General features: G+C 41.7%; 1 protein-coding gene across 1 annotated transcript in view; it reads left to right on the top strand.

The window, feature by feature from the left end:
- LOC130290754 (cytochrome P450 2G1-like) overlaps positions 1 to 21,843 on the top strand; it is a 63,007-nt gene that overhangs the window by 11,926 nt on the left and 29,238 nt on the right. Inside the window, exons 3-6 of the mRNA XM_056538808.1 lie at positions 2,368 to 2,517; positions 4,242 to 4,402; positions 18,504 to 18,680; positions 21,146 to 21,287. Coding sequence (XP_056394783.1) covers positions 2,368 to 2,517; positions 4,242 to 4,402; positions 18,504 to 18,680; positions 21,146 to 21,287 — 630 coding nt within the window. The remainder of the gene's footprint in view (positions 1 to 2,367; positions 2,518 to 4,241; positions 4,403 to 18,503; positions 18,681 to 21,145; positions 21,288 to 21,843) is intronic.

Below are 21,843 nucleotides of genomic sequence, written 5' to 3' on the forward strand. Positions count from 1 at the left end.
TCCCATCCTGTAGGGCTAACTCGGGCCACATAAGCCTTACATGTTTCACAGGGAAGGGGAGGAGGATAGGACTTAGATGATTTGGAACCCATGTTCCGTAATTGGTGCAAAGCCTCAATCTCTGGATTTGGCTGTACTGAACTCTGAGGGTTCCGACAATTCCTCTCAACAGATTAGGGATTCTCTGATTAAATTGCACCAATCACTGAGCATGCACGGTATCTCTGAACAAACTGTCACTTGCTTTCACCACATCCCGGGTCAACAAGTTTCCTCTAGCCGGGAGGGTGGGGCGTCTTACAGATGTTTTGAGAACCAGCAGATTATTACTTATTATTATTATCAGTATTAATATTATAACAGTTATATGCACCTTACTCTAGACATTAAAGCAATGTTAGTATACTCACGTGTCTTCTTAAGCGTAAGGGGAAAAAAAAGGGAAGTTACAAGTAAAACACTAAACAGAACTAAACAGAAATACAAGAAGTTTTTGTAAGCGTTAAGCCAAATTGAAACATGACAACCACCCTGGATCAAATTACTCTTAGTTCCTCATTTCCCCTGTTCCCTGAACAGAAGTCAAATACTGTAATACTGTGTCCCAGACACGATATGAAAGTAACTCTTTTACTTACTGGAATCAAGACGTGGCCAGTGCCCCCCGGATCGACAATACCACACAAGGATATGGTTCTTACCGGTCCGGAGGATGACCCTCTCGACCCCGGACTGAGCCCCCAGCTGAAAGGTTCTCTATAATCTACTCAGTACCCCTGGTACTGGTTCTCTGTCTTTTCTGTACCCCTGGTACTAGGTCCAATTTGGCTTAAGGCTTGTACTGGCCAGGAGAGCGTCTTATCAGGTGTGGAAAAAATACATGCACACAAGATGCCGTCTAAGTACGCTCTGTTTTACTATTTGCCAACGTTCATATATATATACCATGTTGCTTAATAGTTACAAGTCAGCAGAACACAAGAACAGGATGTACGTGCACAACAGTTAGGAATCAGCAGTTGAGAAAACGAGAAGTACGGTACGGGCCTTGCGGTTACAAACGGCAGAATTAAGATACATCATACAAGATTACAGAATTATGATACACATCATACAAGATTACAGAATTATGATACACATCATACAAGATTACAGATCTGTATTATTCTATCAAGACTCTTGTACCCTTCACTCCCCCATAGGGTTTTATTGGGAATGGAACATTTATTTTATTATTTTTTTTACACTTTATTAATTTATTTAAAAACCTTTAATTTTTTTACTTTTCACTTTTTACAGGTTATACTATGTTGCAGTACATCTGTACTGCAGCACAGTATAACAGTCAGTACAACACTGACTAACAGCCTGTGCGATCCAGCCTATGACTGGACCTCACAGGCTGCCATACTAGGCAGACAGGAAGCTATCAGCTGGACTCCTGCTGCCATGACAACCAATCGCATCGCAGGATCACCGTTGGTGGATGAGGGGAGCCCCCTTCACTGTCAACCCCCTAGATTCCCCCTGTCAACCCCCTAGGCTCAATCCCGGTCTCGGCAGCTGCAGCGGGACCCCGGCTATGACTGACAGAAATCTCCTACAGCGCATTGTGCTGAGCAGGATATCGCTAGGACGTATGCATACGTTTAGTTGCGCTTACAAGCTTGCATCTTGGACATATGCATACATCCTGGGGCGGGTAGGGGTTAAGGCTGGGTTCACATATGTCCGGCATCCAGCATACGTGAACTCAGCCTAAATCTCAGCGCCAATGCAACTGATGCCACACCTGATGACAACATGCATCGGTGTCCATTGTTCCAGAATGCCTGACGGGGGAACGCAGTAAGATGCGTTACCTGTTCGGGGCCGCATGCCCCCTCCCATAGAGACGAGTAAAGGGGCAGTGACTGCCCCCTCATCCAGTATGGAGCAGCGTTCGCTCTGTCCAGAGTTATACTGGAGTGCCTCGCCAGAAACCGCAGGGTGTCCCAGCGAGCGCCACCTCCCCGCCATCAGACATCTTATCCCCTATAAGATGTCTAGGGGCGGAGTACCCCTTTAAGGCCAAAATGGACTGTGTCCTTGAGGGGTTAAGTATAGCTAACTACATTTTCTTTAATTTGAAGACAATAATGGATTAGAGGGATACGGTTATCTAGAATTAGAATAATTTAGCCACTTTCTCCCAGAAACAAGTCCCACCAGTGTAGAATTGTGTCTGGTATTGCATTTCAGCCTCATTGAAGTGAATAGGCTGCAGTATCACACAACCTGTGGACCGGTGTGGAGCTGTTTGGGATGAAAACATCCATACTTTTCTTATGCTGGTCAACCACCTTAACTACATGTGTGAATTTACAGGGGTCATTGCAAGCAATGGAGAAAGGTGGAAAATCCTTCGTCGATTCTCCCTGACAACTTTGAGAAATTTTGGAATGGGAAAAAGGAGCATCGAAGAAAGAGTCCAAGAAGAAGCCCGATGTCTCGCTGAGAATTTTATGAAGGGCAAAGGTGGGTTGAGGAAATAAAAATATTTCTAATTCTTTAAGACCGGCCGTATAATTTAAATAGGTGATGTTGACCAACAACTACGGTATCTATAAAGAATTTCCTGGGAATATGTATTTCTGGGGGAACATTAAAGATGCCAGATTCTTCTTTCCACATACAGTAATTGGGAGAATTTTTAACTGCCCCTCTGTCCCTATACATCCTAGATCAATGGTCCCCAATAATTAATAAAACCAGCATTAATCTGATCTGTATGGTCAGATTTATTGATCTCGCCAAGCCATAAGCATCTGATTATACATCTACTGCCCTCTGGTGTAGTAATTGTTATTATAATGTTCCCAATGACTATATTATATTGTGATAGCCTGGGGGAGTAGGGTATATGGGGTGTAGCTGTGTGGTGACTAAAGAGTGTCTGGTTAACCCTTCCTATTCGTGATGCCAGGGTGCGGGCTCCTCTGTAATGCTTGTCCTACTGCCACCCTTCCCAAGAGCGATAGGGAGGTATAGAATAATTGAATGTCCACAACTGGAGAGTTTGCTGTAAACAGTCGGAACTTTACTGAAGATTTTATGCAAGCTTCATAACAGGAACAGTCTCTATACATGCAAAGTCTCTCGGAGATTGACAAAGGTTGTGACCTTAAGCATTTTAGAGTCCTTAGACTGATATGCGCTGTTCCACTGGATTTAGGGGAATTAGTTTCGGTCCAGTAGTAACGCTAGCTTTAGCGGGGATTAGGTTAGAATTCACGGTTTAGTTTAGGCTGAGGCTGGTAGGTTTTCTGGCCTAGCGTGTCTTTGAAAGTTGCGCAGATCCATCCTGCTAGTCTGGCATCCATGAGAGCAGCAACCCAAGAGAGCGATAATTGGCTACGATATATATGTAGGTTAAAAGCAGTATCGCATAATGCAACATAAAAAATGGATTTAAAATGACAAGTCTTTGACAAGGAAAAAGTTAGAATCACTTGTAAAATTATGTATTATAAAAAAAGAGTAAAAATAGAGTAAAAATAGTAGCAGTGCTGTAAATACAATTGTGGTTTGTAACAGTCTATTGTGTAAGGAATGAATACGAGGAAATACAGTGTTGTGCAGATTGGCACAGGTGCTGGTGCTCACAGTGCATCTGGCCTGGTAGAAATACCTGCAGTCTTCTTATGTGTTTGTTCCGTCGTTGTTGTGGATATCCTGGCACGTAGGTCTGTGGTAGTAGGTGGTTTGAAGCTGCGTCCGGCCCTGGATGGATGAGTTGACAGCAGCGGGGATGTGGGATCACGGGAGCGGGAATATGCAGATCACTCGCTGAGGCCGCTTCCTCGTGCTGTGGCAGTTACTCATTGGATAGTGGTCCACTGAGCAGGGGACTCCAGCGCCTTTCTAACTTTTGACAAGGATTGATTCTCTCATTCTCCATTTTTTCCCACACACACACTAGCACAAAATACTAACTGTGCCTAGAGGTCTGAATTTTTCAATTTTATTACTAGTTTCTTTTGTCACTAAAGGTAAAGTGTATCTCAGCACCTCGGCCCAGTTAAACTATACATTTATAATGTGCATCTCCCCATCCACTTTTTAAATATATAAAGATACATTTTTTTAAGGACATGGTATTAGAAAATTGTTTCTAATACATTAATTAACAAGATATGAAACGTTTTTGTGATGACAGGTACTCTTTAAGCAGTGACTAACCTCTTTTTATTTACTAACAGATTCTCCAATTGACCCTATACATATATTGCGACTTGCTGTTTCCAATGTCATTTGCTCTGTTGTGTTTGGTGAAAGATTTGACTATGAAGACCAGAAATTCAAGAATCTCTTGTTATATATTAATGACATTGCCGAGCTGTTTAACTCCACCTCAGGGCAGGTAAATATTACTAAATGTCTACAAGGTGTGTGCAAAGTAACTCACATTGATTTATAATTATTAAAGGCAATGAAAAATGTAAAGAGAGAAGATTGCACTCACCAGTATATGTCTGGAAACCTTGTTGCGTCTTTGACGATTAGTTCATCCCAGTGTAACGTCAGGGAGTAGTGGTCGGCATAAAGCTGCTGGACGGCAGAGAAGAGGCAGCGCTCCTTTAGACATGGATAGACATGGATTCTTGACAGGAGAATACAAGCACAGGAAGGAAAAAGAAAAGAAGCGATATATTTTTTCCTTTTAAGTACAGCCCAATGGCTGAATCAACAAGAAGAACTATGTATAAATATTGGGACATTATAGCTGATGATACAAAAATTGTCCCAGAATGTCTCAATAAATCCATTATTGCTTTTAGATGTAGAAGTTTGAAAAATGAACTAGTAAGAAGTACCTTCAGCCCGCAAAGGACCCCAAGAAAATTGGATTGTCTAACTACCAATCGGATCACAGGAACATTTCCCTGTGGTCACTGCACATATTGCATACTGGATAGTCCGTACTGATGCGCTAGGTGGACTTGGATTGAACGAAAGAAATGAACTGAACGCCTTCCTAACTGACTCCTAAACTTCTTAAAGTATCATTGTGTTTATAGACTGTTAATTATGTTTAGTTATTTGGTGCACGTTAAGACTTCCCAGACGACAGGTGGAGTGATGTCACAGAGAGCGCCAGGTATAACGACGCTCGAGGATGACGTCCAGCAGGCTTGAGAAAGCGGGAAAGACCGCGAAAGGAGCGCTGCCTCATCTCTGCCATCCAGCGAATTTATGCCGACCACTATTATTTTCCTGTCTCTACCATACCCCCTTTCATAGCTGCCACAGTGCCAGCCCTAGCTTTTCTCAACCTAGTGTTTACAATTATTAAAGGGTTTTATTATATCTGGCAACTGTAGTCTAGATGGTTAAGGCTAGGTTCAGACTACAGAATTTCCGCTTGCAATTCCGCTTTTAAATTGTAGGCAGAAATTCCGCTTGCTAAAATGTATAGTATAGTGAATGGGTTTCTTTCGGAATTTGTGAAGTGGAATTTGTGAACGGAAAATCCGCTTGGAAATTTCCGCCTGAAGAATGGTGTTGCTCATTCTCCAGGTGGAAATACTCACGGAACACATTGCAGTCTATTGGAGACTGCAGTGAATTTTCTGCCTGGAGATTCCGTAGTCTGAACCTAGCCTAAAGGTAAACTACCTGGGGCATTGTTGTGAAAGGGGGCGGCAGGAAGTCAGTGAGCCCTACCTGTCCCTACAATTGCTGTCCCTTCTTATTGCCCATCCGCCTTAAATGACGGATCAACAGCCACAAGGACAGCGCTGGTGCAAGGATTTTTGCCACTCTAGGCGAAAGTAAATTTTGCCGCCCCCTTGACCCCGCCCACTGGCTCCGCCCTTTGACACGCCCCATCTTACAACTGCGGTGACACACTGTAACAAACCTCCATATGTAATCTCCTTACTACTGGGTTGACACACTGTAACAAACCTCCTCATGTAGTCTCCTTACTACTAGGGTGACACACTGTAACAAACCTCCTCATGTAATCACCTTATTACTGGGGTGACACACTGTAACAAACCTCCTCCTCATGTAATTACCTTACTAGTGGGGTGACACACTGTAACAAACCTCCTCCTCATGTAATCTCCTTACTACTGGGGTGACACACTGTAACAAACCTCCTCCTCATGTAATTACCTTACTACTGGGGTGACACACTGTAACAAACCTCCTCCTCATGTAATCTCCTTACTATTGGGTTGACACACTGTAACACACCTCCTCCTCATGTAATCTCCTTACTACTGGGTTGACACACTGTAACAAACCTCCTCCTCATGTAATCTCTTTACTACTGGGGTGACACACTGTAACAAACCTTCTCATGTAACCTCCTTAATACTGGGGTGACACACTGTAACAAACCTCCACCTCATGTAATCTCCTTACTACTGGGGTGACACACTGTAACAAACCTCCTCCTCATGTAATTACCTTACTACTGGGGTGACACACTCTAACAAACCTCCTCCTCATACAATCTCCTTACTACTGGGTTGACACACTGTAACAAGCCTCCTCCTCATGTAATTACCTTACTACTGGGGTGACACACTGTAACACACCTCCTCCTCATGTAATCTCCTTACTACTGGGGTGACACACTGTAACAAACCTCCTCCTCATGTCATCTCCCTACTACTGGGGTGACACACTGTATAACAAACCTCCTCCTCATGTAATCTCCTTACTACTGGGGTGACACACTGTAACAAACCTCCTCCTCCTCATGTAATCTTCTTCTACTGGGGTGACACGCTGTAACAAACCTCCTCCTCATGTAATCTCCTTACTACTGGGGTGACACGCTGTAACAAACCTCCTCCCCATGTAATCTACTTACTACTGGGGTGACACACTTTAACAAACCTCCTCCTCATGTAATCTCCTTACTACTGGGGTGACACACTGTAACAAACCTCCTCCTCATGTAATATCCTTACTACTGGGGTGACACACTGTAACAAACCTCCTCCTCATGTAATCTCCTTACTACTGGGGTGACACACTGTAACAAATCTCCTCCCCGTGTAATCTACTTACTACTGGGGTGACACACTGTAACAAACCTCCTCCTCATGTAATCTCCTTACTACTGGGGTGACACACTGTAACAAACCTCCTCCTCATGTAATCTCCTTACTACTGGGGTGACACGCTGTAACAAACCTCCTTACTACTGGGGTGACACACTGTAACAATCCTCCTCCTCAAGTAATCTCCTTACTACTGGGGTGACACACTGTAACAAACCTCCTCCTCATGTAATCTCCTTACTACTGGGGTGACACACTGTAACAAACCTCTTCCTCATGTAATCTCCTTACTACTGGGGTGACACACTGTAACAAACCTCCTCCTCATGTAATCTCTTTACTACTGGGGTGACACGCTGTAATAAACCTCCTCCTCATGTAATTACCTTACTACTGGGGTGACACATTGTAACAAACCTCCTCCTCATGTAATCTCCTTACTACTGGGGTGACACACTGTAACAAACCTCCTCCTCATGTAATCTCCTTACTACTGGGGTGACACACTGTAACAAACCTCCTCCTCATGTAATCTCCTTACTACTGGGGTGACACATTGTAACAAACCTCCTAATGTAATCTCATTACTACTGGGAGGTAGTATGTGTAAAACTACAACTCTCAGCATACCCAGACATCTATTGGGCCTTTGGGCATGCTGGGAGTAGTAGTTTTGCTACATCTGGCATCCAGGTTGGGAAAAATTGCCTCAGAAGTTACAGGACAAGGAGTAAAGATGGCGATAAGAAGTTATAGGTACATGATACTTTATGCACCTGGGCATACCTCCTCACCTCCATCTTTACTCCTTCTGTAACGTCTGAGGCAGTGTTCCCCAACCAGAATGCCTCTCGATTTAGAAAAAAACTACAACTCCCAGCATGCCCAGAAAGCCTTTGGCTGTCTAGGCATGCTTGGAGTTCTAGTTTTGCTATATATAGTGAGGAAGTGGTGACACCAGGTTCAGTGCAGTGTCATTGAGATACCTGGTGTCCTGCATGACACGGGTGAGGTGGTGTAACCGCCGATGGGCCCATGGGTAGGGTAAGTGGCGTGGCGCTCCGCTCTTCCTCGGCACGTTTCAAAACACCGGACCGCCTGTTCTTCCTGCTCTTCAGAGCAGTCATTGCAGGCGGGCGTTTGTCTATTAAAAAAAAATATTTTAAAACACAGGAAATATCTATCTATCTATCACTGAGATAAAAGATAGATAGAAGATATATCGATAGATTTAAGATAGATACATATGAGAGAAAGATCGATAGATATGAGATAGATAGATAGATAGATATGAGATAGATAGATAGATAGATATGAGATAGATAGATAGAGAGAGAGAGAGAGAGAGAGAGAGAGAGATATGACATAGATGATAGATAGATAGATATGACATAGACAGATATGACATAGACAGATATGAGATAGATAGATAGATATGAGATAGATAGATATATATGAGAGAGATAAGATAGATATGAAATAGATAGATAGATAGATATGAGAGAGATAAGATAGATATGAAATAGATAGATAGATATGAGATAGATAGATAGACAGACAGACAGATAGATATGAGAGAAATTGATATGAGAGAGAGAGAGATAGGAGAGATAGATAGATAGATAGATAGATAGATATGAGATAGATAGATAGATAGATAGATAGATAGATATGAGATAGATAGATAGATATGAGATAGATATGAGATAGATAGATAGATAGATAGACAGATAGATATGAGATAGATAGATATGAGATAGATAGATATGAGATAGATAGATATGAGATAGATAGATAGATAGATATGAGATAGATAGATATGAGATAGATAGATATGAGATAGATAGATATGAGATAGATAGATATGAGATAGTTAATAGATGGATAGATAGATATGAGCTAGATAGATATGAGATATATAGATAGATAGATATGAGATAGATAGATATATATGAGATAGATAGATATATATGAGATAGATAGATAGATAGATATGAGATAGATAGATATGAGATAGATAGATATGAGATAGATAGATATGAGATAGATAGATATGAGATAGTTAATAGATGGATAGATAGATATGAGCTAGATAGATATGAGATATATAGATAGATATATATGAGATAGATAGATGTATATGAGATAGATACATAGATATGAGATTGATAGATAATATACAGATGTATAGATTAGTATTTCCCAAATAGGGTGCCTCCAGCTGTTGCAAAACTATAACTTTCAGCATGCCTGGACAGCCAAAAGCATATTGGGAGTTAAAGTTTTGCAACAGCTGGTTGGGAAACGCTGACATATATAGGAGAAAGATAGATATAGATAGATAGAGGGAAGGGGACAAAGTGCTGTTTAGGAGTCAGTGGGTAGTAAATGGGCAATTTCTCAATGTTTCCTCAGCAGGGGGCCTCCAGCTGTTGCAAAACTACATCTCCAAGCATGCCTGGACAGGCAGAGGCTTGCTGGTAGTTGTAGTTTTGGCACAGCTGGAGGCACCCTGCTGAGGAAACATTGAGAAATTGCCCATTTACTGCCCACTGACTCCTAAACAGCACTTTGCCCCCTTCCCTCTTACCCCCAAGAAATTTATCTTATAGATGGTGGCCTCTGCGCGGGCAGGTGTAGGAGTGCGCGCCGCGGAGGAGCAGGAAGCAAAGCATGTGCTCCTGCTCCAATTTTGTTGCAGCCTGGTAGGAGAGCCTGGGAGGAAGGGGAGGAGCATCACTCACCTCCCAGAGAGTCATTGGGCCCGGGCTCCTGCACTGACAGCCACAGGCTGAATGTTTTATAGTAAGATGGTGCCCCTTCGCAGGCTGGAGTGTCCAGCCATCAGTCCATGTCCTACTGTGCTGCGCCGCTGCTGGGGGGTGCAGCTGGGATCCCGGGCCCCTTACTGGGGTACTGGCCGTACCCCCTGACAGCGGCCATTGGGGGGGGGTCGCGCGGAAGTTTAAAGTTGATGTTGATTTGTATGCTGTTGATTTGTACGCTTGGAGGAGTGCAGCGCTTCATGCCGCACTCCTCCAAGATAAGAAGCACAAGGGGGTGAGTGCTCTCTGATCTCTGGTGAAGTTTTTTTTGCGGAGGTCAGAGCTGCGCCCCCAAAGAGAGGCCGCTGTAGGCGGCCGCCTACTTTGTCTATAGGCAAAACCGGCCCTGCACAAGGACGGTCCCTATACTGCACTAAAGTGAATGGGCATCAAGTCAAACAAAACAAACGGAATGGTACATGTTGGGGAAAACAGGATGTAGCATACTAACATATAGTTCAGGAACTAGGATCAAGATTAAGGGCAAATATGATAATATGAACAAGACTAGATATGAGGCTAAGTATATCACAGACAAAACCAGGAGATGCAGGGGATGAACAGGTTAACTAAATGCAGAACACTAAACAGGTTAGGATAACAAGAGCACAATTCACACATGACCAAAAGACACCCCACTCCAAAAAAGGAGTGGACAGCAATAATAACTCCAAATGGACTTCTTGTTAGCGACACACTCAACAGTGTGGAACAGATACCAGCCAAGAAGGAAACAAATAAAAATACATGAAATACAGGCACATACTGAAACATACTACTAGATAGATGGATTAGCACAAATCTCAGAACAGGATTCTATCCTAGGAGATCCAGGATCCAGTAACGTCAAACAGGACTGATACAAAGGCATAATGTAAACACGGACTAAGAGTCACACAATTCAGGAAAAACAACACAATCTGAACACAGGTCTAAACAAGGAACACTAAATATATGCAATGCAAGAATACTAAAACCCAACAAGTTACTAAACAAAACAGGCTAAAATCCAGATATCAATAACATAAACAGGACAGATAACCATGGTCAAACTCAGGCATGTCTTAAGACAGACAAAGGTGCATAAAGACACATGGTCAGAGTAACAGGTGAAAATACCAGCCCAGAGCAGCACCTGAAGAGCCCTTATATACAGTCATGGCTGTAAATGTTGGCACTCCTGAAATTTTTCTAGAAAATAAAGTATTTCTCACAGAAAAGGATTGCAGTAACACATGTTTTGCTATACACACGTTTATTCCCTTTGTGTGTATTGGAACTAAACCAAAAAAAGGAGGGAAAAAAAAGTAAATTGGACATAATGTCATACCAAAGTCCAAAAATGGGCTGGACAAAATTATTGGCACCAAGCGAAAAAAGGGTCGCAGAGCACTCACCAGGCCAGTAAAAGGCTTCTTTATTGATCATATAGGCCAGTCGGGATACATACAGGGGAGGATGGAAAAGAAGCGGGAGTACACAAGATGGCGACGGACCGTTTATGTGCCGAAGCACTTCGTCAGGCCGATGCTTGATACAAAAAGGAGAGGGGAGTGTTTTATACCAAGTGAGGAATGGGACAGGTGTATATTAACCCTGTTCATACCATAGTGAATGGGGAACACAAACTTTGTGCAACACTAGACATATTCTTCTAGCCATGCGAGTCACTAATAACTGAATTGAGTGGAAGAGGCTCTGTGTGATATATTTCAATAGTGACCGCAGTGAGTACGTTAAATGAATATGTTATCATTATATGTATGGAAAGAAAAAACACTTACAATAATGCATTAGTTTCAAATTTATCATTCAGGCCAAGTGGGCTGTGGCTTCAGTACGAAGAATCCACAGAGCTTCTTTCCTCAATAATTCTTGTTCCTTTGTATAACCTTGTTCTGAATACTCTACGCATTCAATTGCAAAAAATTGTAAGGCTTCAGGATTATATTTATGGGCTTCTGCGATATGGGAGACCAAACGAGGAGCCCCTATTCCAGTCTTCAGGGATCTCATATGCTCCCTAACTCTATGGAACAGGGGTCGTATAGTCTTCCCTATGTAGAAAAAGCCACATGTACACAGGAGACAGTAAACTACAAAAGAAGTTCTGCAAGTAAAAAATTGTGTGATCTTAATATCAACACCTCCCAAAATTGCTGATTTCGGTTTGCCATTAAATCTGCAAAAAGAACATGTGCCACATGTGAAATTCCCTATGGGCGACTATCACTCAACCAGTTATGTGATTTTTTTTCTTCTTATTCTTTATTTTACATTTATTTATATAATCAGCTATAGTGATGTTTTTTCTATATATGATTATAGGCTCAAATCAGGATCCTGTTGTAACATATACCAATGTATATTGATAGATTTCCCTATGCAGTCATTCATAGGGGTGTTCCTGAATGCAAAGGCAAATCTCTCAATACTTTTTTGTTTTTCTTCCTCAATACTTTCTGTCTAGGAATCTCATTTACTTTTAACTGAGCTTCTTTCACTACTGATGAAGGAGCCTTTGTTCAAGATCTGCAGCTTGTGCAGAATAATTCTCAGGGTCATTGTTTATTCTTTTCAAACGGATAAACTGTCCTACTGGAACCGCATTCTTTGTGTGCATGGGATGGGAGGAGGCATAATGGAGCAGAACATTTTTTGAGATTGGTTTCCTAAAACCAGAGGTAATGATATTGTTCTTTTTTGTGTCTATCCTGACATCCAAAAATTTGAGTGACTGTCCACCAAAAACATGAGATGAGTAACGAAATTCACAAACTCCTCCTCCGTCCCATCCCATACAACAAAGATGTCATCAACAAAGCGAAGAAAAGCCCTTATGTGTTTACTAAAAGGGTTAGATGGGGAAAATATTTATTTACTTTCAAACAAAGCTAGATAAATATTGGCAAATGCGCATGAAATGGGCGTGCCTATAGCTGTTCCATGGCGCTGCCTCTACCAATGATTGTTATATTGGAAACAGTTATTCTGTAATATGAAAGCAATGGACTCAGAAACTAAATTCACAATTCTACCGATTTTTCGGAGCTCTCCAAGAACTCTCTGACAGCCTGTACACCCACATGCTGAGGGATGCGGGTGTACAGGCTCTCAACGTCTATGGAGGCAAGAGTATGCTGCCATTGGAACTGTTCTAAGAAAAGTATCAAATCTCCTGTATCTTTGAGGAATGATGGAATGTGGATTAATAGTGGTGACAATAACCAATCAATATAGCCGGAAAGGAATGAAGTAGGTGATCCTATTCTGGCCATAAATGGGCGGCCAGGAGGAGGTCTCTGTGGTTTGTGGATTTTTGGTAAGATATACCATTTTGGATTGGATGGATTGTGAGGTAGCAATTGTTCGGCTGTTTTTTCTTCAATGATTCTATTTTCTACAGATCTACGTAGGAGGGATCTTAAATTATTAATTATTCTTTTAATAGGATTCTCTTTTAATTTCTCATATACTGTTATGTTGCCTAGTTGTTTCATAGTTTCATTTTCATAGTCATCTTTGTGCCATACGACTATTGAGCCACCCTTATCTGATTTGGAGACCACTAGGTCATCCCTTTCAGAAAGCCACTTCAGGGCTTCCTTTTCTTTTGCTGAAATATTATTCCTAGGTTCAGGATATAATAGCGCTTTAACCTCAGAACAGTTTGTGAATTTTGTTTCTGAATCCATTGCTTTCATATTACAGAATAACTGTTTCCAATATAACAATCATTGGTATAGGCAGCGCCATGGAACAGCTATAGGCACGCCCATTTCATGCGCATTTGCCAATATTTATCTAGCTTTGTTTGAACGTAAATACATTTTTCCCCGTCTAACCCTTTTAGTAAACACATAAGGGCTTTTCTTCGCTTTGTTGATGACGTCTTTGTTGTATGGGATGGGACGGAGGAGGAGTTTGTGAATTTCGTTACCCATCTCAACGACGTCAACACCATGAACATGGTTTTCACTCATGTTTTTGGTGGACAGTCACTCGTATTTTTGGATGTCAGGATAGACATGTCAGGATAGACATAAAAAAGAACAATATCATTACCTCTGGTTTTAGGAAACCAATCTCAAAAAATGTTCTGCTCCATTATGCCTCCTCCCATCCCATGCACACAAAGAATGCGGTTCCAGTAGGACAGTTTATCCGTTTGAAAAGAATAAACAATGACCCTGAGAATTATTCTGCACAAGCTGCAGATCTTGAACAAAGGCTCCTTCATCAGTAGTGAAAGAAGCTCAGTTAAAAGTAAATGAGATTCCTAGACAGAATGTATTAAGGAAGAAAAAACTAAAAAGTATTGAGAGATTTGCCTTTGCATTCAGGAACACCCCTATGAATGACTGCATAAGGAAATCTATCAATATACTTTGGTATATGTTACAACAGGATCCTGATTTGAGCCTATAATCATATATAGAAAAAACATCACTATAGCTGATTATATAAATAAATGTAAAATAAAGAATAAGAAGAAAAAAAAAATCACATAACTGGTTGAGTGATAGTCGCCCCATAGGGAATTTCACATGTGGCACGTGTTCTTTTTGCAGATTTAATGGCAAACCGAAATCAGCAATTTTGGGAGGTGTTGATATTAAGATCACACAATTTTTTACTTGCAGAACTTCTTTTGTAGTTTACTGTCTCCTGTGTACATGTGGCTTTTTCTACAAAGGGAAGACCATACGACCCCTGTTCCATAGAGTTAGGGAGCATTTGAGATCCCTGAAGACTGGAATAGGGGCTCCCCGTTTGGTCTCCCATATGGCAGAAGCCCATAAAAATAATCCTGAAGCCTTACAATTTTTTGCAATTGAATGCGTAGAGTATTCAGAATAAGGTTATACAAAGGAACAAGAATTATTGAGGAAAGAAGCTCTGTGGATTCTTCGTACTGAAGCCGCAGCCCACTTTGCCTAAATGATAAATTTGAAAGTAATGCATTATTGTGTCTTTTCTTTCCATACATATAAGGATAACATATTCATTTAACGTACTCACTGCGGTGACTATTGAAATATATCAAACAGAGCCTCTTCCACTCAATTCAGTTATTAGTGACTCGCATGGCTAGAATGATATGTCTAGTGTTGCACAAAGTTTGTGTTCCCCATTCCCTATGGTATGCACAGGGTTAAAACACACCTGTCCCATTCCTCACTTGGTATAAAAAAACTCCCCTCTCCTTTCTGTATCAAGCATCGGCCTGATGAAGTGCTTCGGCACGTAAACGGTCCGTCGCCGTCTTGTGTACCCCCGCGTCTTTTCCATCCTCCCCTGCATGTATCGGTCGATATGATCAATAAAGAAGCCTTTTACTGACCTGGTGAGTGCTCCGCTATTCTCTTTTCGTTTGATATCACTTGTTGTTGTTGCTTGGCGTGGTAGCACTGAAAAGGTTGAATATACTGGTTTCCAGGGACTGTGTGGACCAGGTGTCCATTCATTTGGGTTCCATGCAACGTAAGGGAAGGTGCTAAGACCAGTCCTCCATGTGTATGTAAAATTATTGGCTCCCTTTCAAAATTGTGGAAAAATAAGATTGTTTCAAGCATGTGATGCTCCTTTAAACTCACCCGGGACAAGTATCAGGTGTGGGCAATATAAAAATCACACCTGAAAGCAGATAAAAAGGAGAGAAGTTCACTTAGTCTTTGCATTGTGTGTCTGTGTGTGGCACACTAAGTATGGACAACAGAAAGAGGAGAAGAGAACTGTCTGAGGACTTGAGAACCAAAATTGTGGAAAAATATCAACAATCTCTAGGTTACAAGTCCATCTCCAGAGATCTAGATTTGCCTTTGTCCACAGCGTGCAATATTATCAAGAAGTTTGCAACCCATGGCACTGTAGCTAATCTCCCTGGGCGTGGATGGAAGAGAAAAATTGATGAAAAGAGTCAACACAGGATAGTCCGGATGGTGGATAAGCAGCCCCAAACAAGTTCCAAAGATATTCAAGTTGTCCTGCAGGCTCATGGAGCATCAGTGTCAGCCCAAACTGTCTTTCGACATTTAAATGAAATGAAAAACTATGGCAGGAGACCCAGGAGGACCCCACTGCTGTCACACAGACATAAAAAAGCAAGAATAAATTTTGCCTAAATGAACTTGAGTAAGACAAAACCCTTCTGGGAAAACATCTTTTGGACTGATGAGACCAAGATAGAGCTTTTTGTTAAAGCACATCATTCATACGTCAAAAAGCACCCAGAAATAGATGTCAACAAAGTGGTGGAGAGTCCTGAAGTGGCAGCAATGAGTCCAGATCTAAATCCCATTGAACACCTGTGGAGAAATCTTAAAATTGCTGTTGGGAAAAGGCGCCTTCCAATAAGAGACCTGGAGCAGTTTGCAAAGGAAGAGTGGTCCAACATTCCGGCTGAGAGGTGTAAGAAGCTTATTGATGGTTATAGGAAGCGACTGATTTCAGTTATTTGTTCCAAAGGGTGTGCAACTAAATATTAAGCTAAGGGTGTTAATAATTTTGTCCAGCCCATTTTTGGAGTTTGGTGACATTATGTCCAATTTGCTTTTTTTCCTCCCTTTTTTGGTTTAGTTCCAATACACACAAAGGGAATAAACCTGTGTATAGCAAAACATGTGTTACTGCAATCCTTTTCTGTGAGAAATTCTTCAAAATTTCAGGGGTGCCAACATTTACGGGCATGACTGTACACTCCCAGTGCTGAAGCGCTAGAAGCATTAACTCTCACATTACCAGAAAGAAGTTAATGTAGTAACTGTTCAGACATAAACAGCATGTCTGAACAGGCCCCAAAGAAGAAAATACCAAACCACAGAAAAACAGACATTACAGTAATATTAAGTCTGTAAAGTTGAAGCTGATGCCTCCTTCCGACTCGAATATGGCATCAGAATAGGTCCCTGGATGAACATTCTATCCCTATAACGCTATAAAATCTAGCATCCATAACTCCTAATATTATATTTTTCCAGAAAAACTTTGAACTTGTTTATTGAGTCAGACATCATGTGGCAGAGAGTTCCATAGTCTCAATGCTATAATAAAAAGATAATAATGTGTAGCTCACTTATGATATAGAGAGAGTATAGTGCTTGAGGTTAAAGGTGGTACCCCCACCCAAGGGGCCTAATCTAATATAGGAAAAAATATATATATATAAAATATATAAAAACCAGTCCTCTAAAGCACTAGGGGTATGAAAAAAGAAAATGAGTGAATAGAATGTGGATCCGATTGTTTTAGTGAAAATAAAATTGTGTTTATTATGTAGAATAATATAGTATACAGCCAATCACCTGGCAGGGCCCTGGCAGGTGAAAGGCAATAAAATGTTAAAATATTAATAAAAAATAGCACAAAAATACAAAAGATAAATATCCGCTGTAAAGATAAAAAGTCTCTTTTCAATGATCACAAGTCTTCTTGAGAAGAATTAGAATCCATCAATGCTGTATGCTAAAAATCACAAATATAGCGCGGATGCATTCTATCCCTATAACGCTATAAAATCTAACATCCATAACTCCTAATATTATATTTTTCCAGAAAAACTTTGAACTTGTTTATTGAGTCAGACATCATGTGGCAGAGAGTTCCATAGTCTCAATGCTATAATAGTAAAGAATCTCATCTATGATGATGGTAAAACCTCCTTTCCTCATAATGTAGAGGATGCCCGGCCTAGGTATAAAAGGATCACTAAAAATATTTCTGTTCTGTCCAAGTGTAAAGTAGCTGCTGAATGCCACAGAGGAAATTCTTTTCTTTTTGGAACACAGAGCTCTCTGCTGACATCTCTGTCCATTTTAGGAAATGTCCAGAGTAGGAGAAAATCCCCATAGTAAACATATGCTGCTCTGTACAATTCCTAAAATGGACAGAGATGTCAGCAGAGAGCACTGTGTTCCAAAAAGAAAATAATTTCCACTCTAGTATTCAGCAGCTAAGAAGTACTGGAAGGATTAAGATTTTTTAATAGATACAATTTACAAATCTGTATAACTTTCTGGCACCTGTTGATCTTAAAAAAAAGAAAAAAGAAAAAATATTTCCACCGGAGTACCCCTTTAAAACAAAAAAAGAACATTCAGTTTTCAAAGGGTATTCCAGTGGAATTATTGTTATTATTATTTTTTCAAATCAAAAAGAGCACTGTGGTCAGTCAGAAAGGAAATTAAAAAAGTAAAGAACTTCCTGCGGAGTATACAGCAGCTGATAAGTACTAGAAGGATTAAGATTTTTAAATAGAAGTTATTAACAAATCTGTTCAACTTTCTGGCACCAGTTGATTTGAATTTTTTTTTCCACGGTAGTACCCCTTTAAGTGCAGAGAAACCAGTTGCACATGGACACTGTTGTATGCGCAAGATTTCTATGGATTTTGTGGAATCATATAGACCTAAAAATTAGCAGTTGACACAAGAAATGGAGGATAGTTTTTTTTTTTTTCAAATTCAGCTCCCTCCTTTTTATTTGCATTTTTAGTAAGGGTGGATATATGGTTTTTGAAAATGTTTAAATTTAAAATCCTGAATATAATTTTGATAATCCGCCAGCAAACAAATATGTATGTTCTGTTTTCTGTTTATTTATTTTTTTCTTTATTTAGCTAAGCAACATATTCCCAACTATAATGAAGTACATTCCTGGACCCCACCAGAAGATTTATAGCTATCTAGGCAACATTAAACAATTTGTTAAGGAAAAGGTGGACACCCACAAAGCCACCTTGGATGAGAACTGCCCTCGTGACTTCATCGATTGCTTTCTAATGAAGATGGAAGAGGTGGGTTGGTAGATCATTTAAACTGGTTGGAAACAAGATCTACACAAGTCTCTACTTTTTACATAGAAGCATAGAATGTGTCGGCAGATAAGAGCCATTTGGCCCATCGAGTCTGCCCAATATTCTGCGTACTTATGAATAGTTATTGTCCCTATCATATATGAAAGCGCAACTGTCATGAAATCTTGAAAAAAGAACCAAAAAGTGACTATAATGCCGCTTGGAAAAATATATAACTTTATTAAATCACATAAAAATACAATAGAATGGGACCATAAGAACACTGGAATAAAAGAAGACCTCAAAGTACAGGCCGAGCAGCAATGCAGAGAGCATACACTATACACTAAATGTGGGAACAACTCTGTAGGAGTTAAATTCTATGCACCTACACCTGAAGTAATGTTGTCCCCTGTAGAGACACTGGGAACCCCAGCCGGATAATGTTCCTACCTGGGGAGAATCCTTCCCAGCAAATAAATATACAACAAGTTAAAGGGGTTCTCCGGTGCTTACACATCTTATCCCCTATCCAAAGGATAGGGGATAAGATGCCTGATCGCGGGAGTCCTGAAGCTGGGGATGCCCGTGATCATGCACGCGGGACCCCGTTTGTAATCAGTCCCCGGAGCGAACGGGAGGGGGAGTGATAGCTATCACGTCCCCTCCCGTCGGCTTGAATTGAGGGGCGGAGCGTGACCTCACACGGGGCGGAGGCGTGACGTCACACGCCGCCGGCCCTGTAGTCGCCCGTAATCAGACCCGGAGCGAACACGCTCCGGGGACTGATTACAAACGGGGTGCCGCGTGCATGATCACGGGCATCCCCAGCTGCGGGACTCCCGCGATCAGGCATCTTATCCCCTATCCTTTGGATAGGGGATAAGATGTGTAAGCACCGGAGAACCCCTTTAAGGTGCCATGGCTACCAACTATGACAAAGTGTCAGTGCATAAGGTGCTTTTTTGGGCTTACCCATGCTTAAAGTGCTGCTCTCCGCTCCTCAACGCCGGTCATCCCGGTCCGATCACCGCCCGGTGAGCGGCAGTGATCAGAAATGCCGAGGGCGTATGGATACGCCCTCCGTCCTTAAGTGACGGGACGCGAGGGTGTATGCACACGCCCTCCATCCCCAAGGAGTTAAAGGGGTACTCCAGCGCTTAGACATCTTATCCCCTATCCAAAGGATAGGGTATAAGATGCCTGATCGCGGGGGTCCCGCCGCTGGGGACCCCCGTGATCTTGCACGCTGCACCCCGTGTTCGCTCCGGGTCTGATTAATGTCGATCATGGGGACGGAGCATTGTGACGTCACAGCTCCGCCCTTGTGTGACGTCATGCTCTGCCCCCTCAATGCAAGCCTATGGAAGCTTTCACACCCCTTCCCATAGGCTTGCATTGAGTGGGCGGTGCGTGACGTCACTATGCTCCGTCCCCGTGATCGACAGTAATCAGACCCGGAGCGAACACGCTCCGGGGACTGATTCTGACGGGGTGCGGCGTGCAAGATCACGGGAGTCCCCAGCGGTGGGACCCCCGCGATCAGGCATCTTATCCCCTATCCTTTGGATAGGGGATAAGATGTCTAAGCGCCGTAGTACCCCTTTAAGGGGTTAAACTCCTTCACTGTATTTGTAGCGACCACTTCTGCAGGAAGGCTATTCCATGCATCCACTACTCTCTCAGTAAAGTAATACTTCCTAATATTACTGCAGAAACCTTTGCCACTCTAATATAAAACTATGTCCTCTTGTGGTAGTTTTTCTGCTCTTATATATCCTCTCCTCCTTTACCGTGTTGATTCCCTTTATGTCTATAAAAGTTTCCATCATATCTCTCTGATAGAAATCATGCTGATTGTGTGGGCACATTCACTGGATAACCCCTTTAAGAAGAAATCCAGTGCTAAAAAATGGATCCCCTATCTGCAGAAGAGGGGATAAATGTCTGATCCCAGCTGTAGGACCCCACGTGATGCCCCCTCCATTCATCGCTATGAGAGAAGTGGAGACACAGCGCCCCCTATCCTTTGGATAAGGAATACATTTTGTACCACTGGATTTCTTTTTAAGGCTATGTTTACACTCAGTGGGGGAGATTAATCAAAACCTGTGCAGAGAAGAAGTTGCTGAGTTGCCCATAGCAACCAATCAGATCATTTCTTTCATTTCTCAGAGGCCTTTACAAAACTGAAAGAAGCGATCTGATTGGTTGCTATTGGCAACTCAGTAACTTTTCCTCTGGACGGGTTTTGATAAATCTTCCCCAGTATCTTGGACCATAAACAGCTGAAAAAACAGAACAAAGCAAAAATATGGGCTTCAACCAACAGGCCCTGTAGTCTTTGAAACCAAAGCATTGAAAGCAATGATTTTATTGTTGGCGCTTCTTACTTATCCTTGCTATGACTCCTATTTAACGAACAGTCAGTGTTTATGTATTTGACGATATTTAACAATTTCCAGGAAAAAAAGAATCCAGACACAGAGTTCCATGATACAAACCTAGCGGCAACAATTCTAGACTTATTCTTTGCTGGAACAGAGACTACAAGTGTGACATTGCGATACGCTTTTCTAATACTCCTGAAATATCCAGAAATACAAGGTAATCACTTCTTTTATTTTTTATTTGTAAATAACGCATCATGCTTCTGTTATATTGTAATAGCTATGAGGGTGCCGAGGTAGATATTACACCTAGACCCTGGTGCTTGAGGACTCCTAAAGTCCTGACACATAAGAAAATACCTCTCATAGATGGCACATGGTAGTCGGGGGGGTCACCATTACTAATGTTGCTTTGAGGCCCTGGAACAAGTTATACCATTGCTTCCAAAATGTCCACCAATGTCATCAGTTTTCTGTATGATGCTGGTCATTAGATCTGGAATCCAATAAGAAGGACAATAACATGAATCACAATTATAGTCAAATGCTCAAATATGTATCAAAGGCCTAAAATAATAATGCAAAATCTGTGTGAAATTATTACTGGCCCTCCCCAGCCTAAATAACATCAGCCTGTTAGCACCTTGGCCCAGGAGCACCATTTTTGACGCTCCTGGCCTGTTGGTAGCGGCTCTTCCCCGCACCCCTGTGGCGGTGGGTCCTGGGGTAACAACTGGGAGTTAGCGCTAGCTGTTTTTGAGGCTTACTCTAAG

The sequence above is a fragment of the Hyla sarda genome, chromosome 9 (genome assembly GCF_029499605.1).
Source record: "Hyla sarda isolate aHylSar1 chromosome 9, aHylSar1.hap1, whole genome shotgun sequence".
Classification (NCBI taxonomy): domain Eukaryota; kingdom Metazoa; phylum Chordata; class Amphibia; order Anura; family Hylidae; genus Hyla; species Hyla sarda.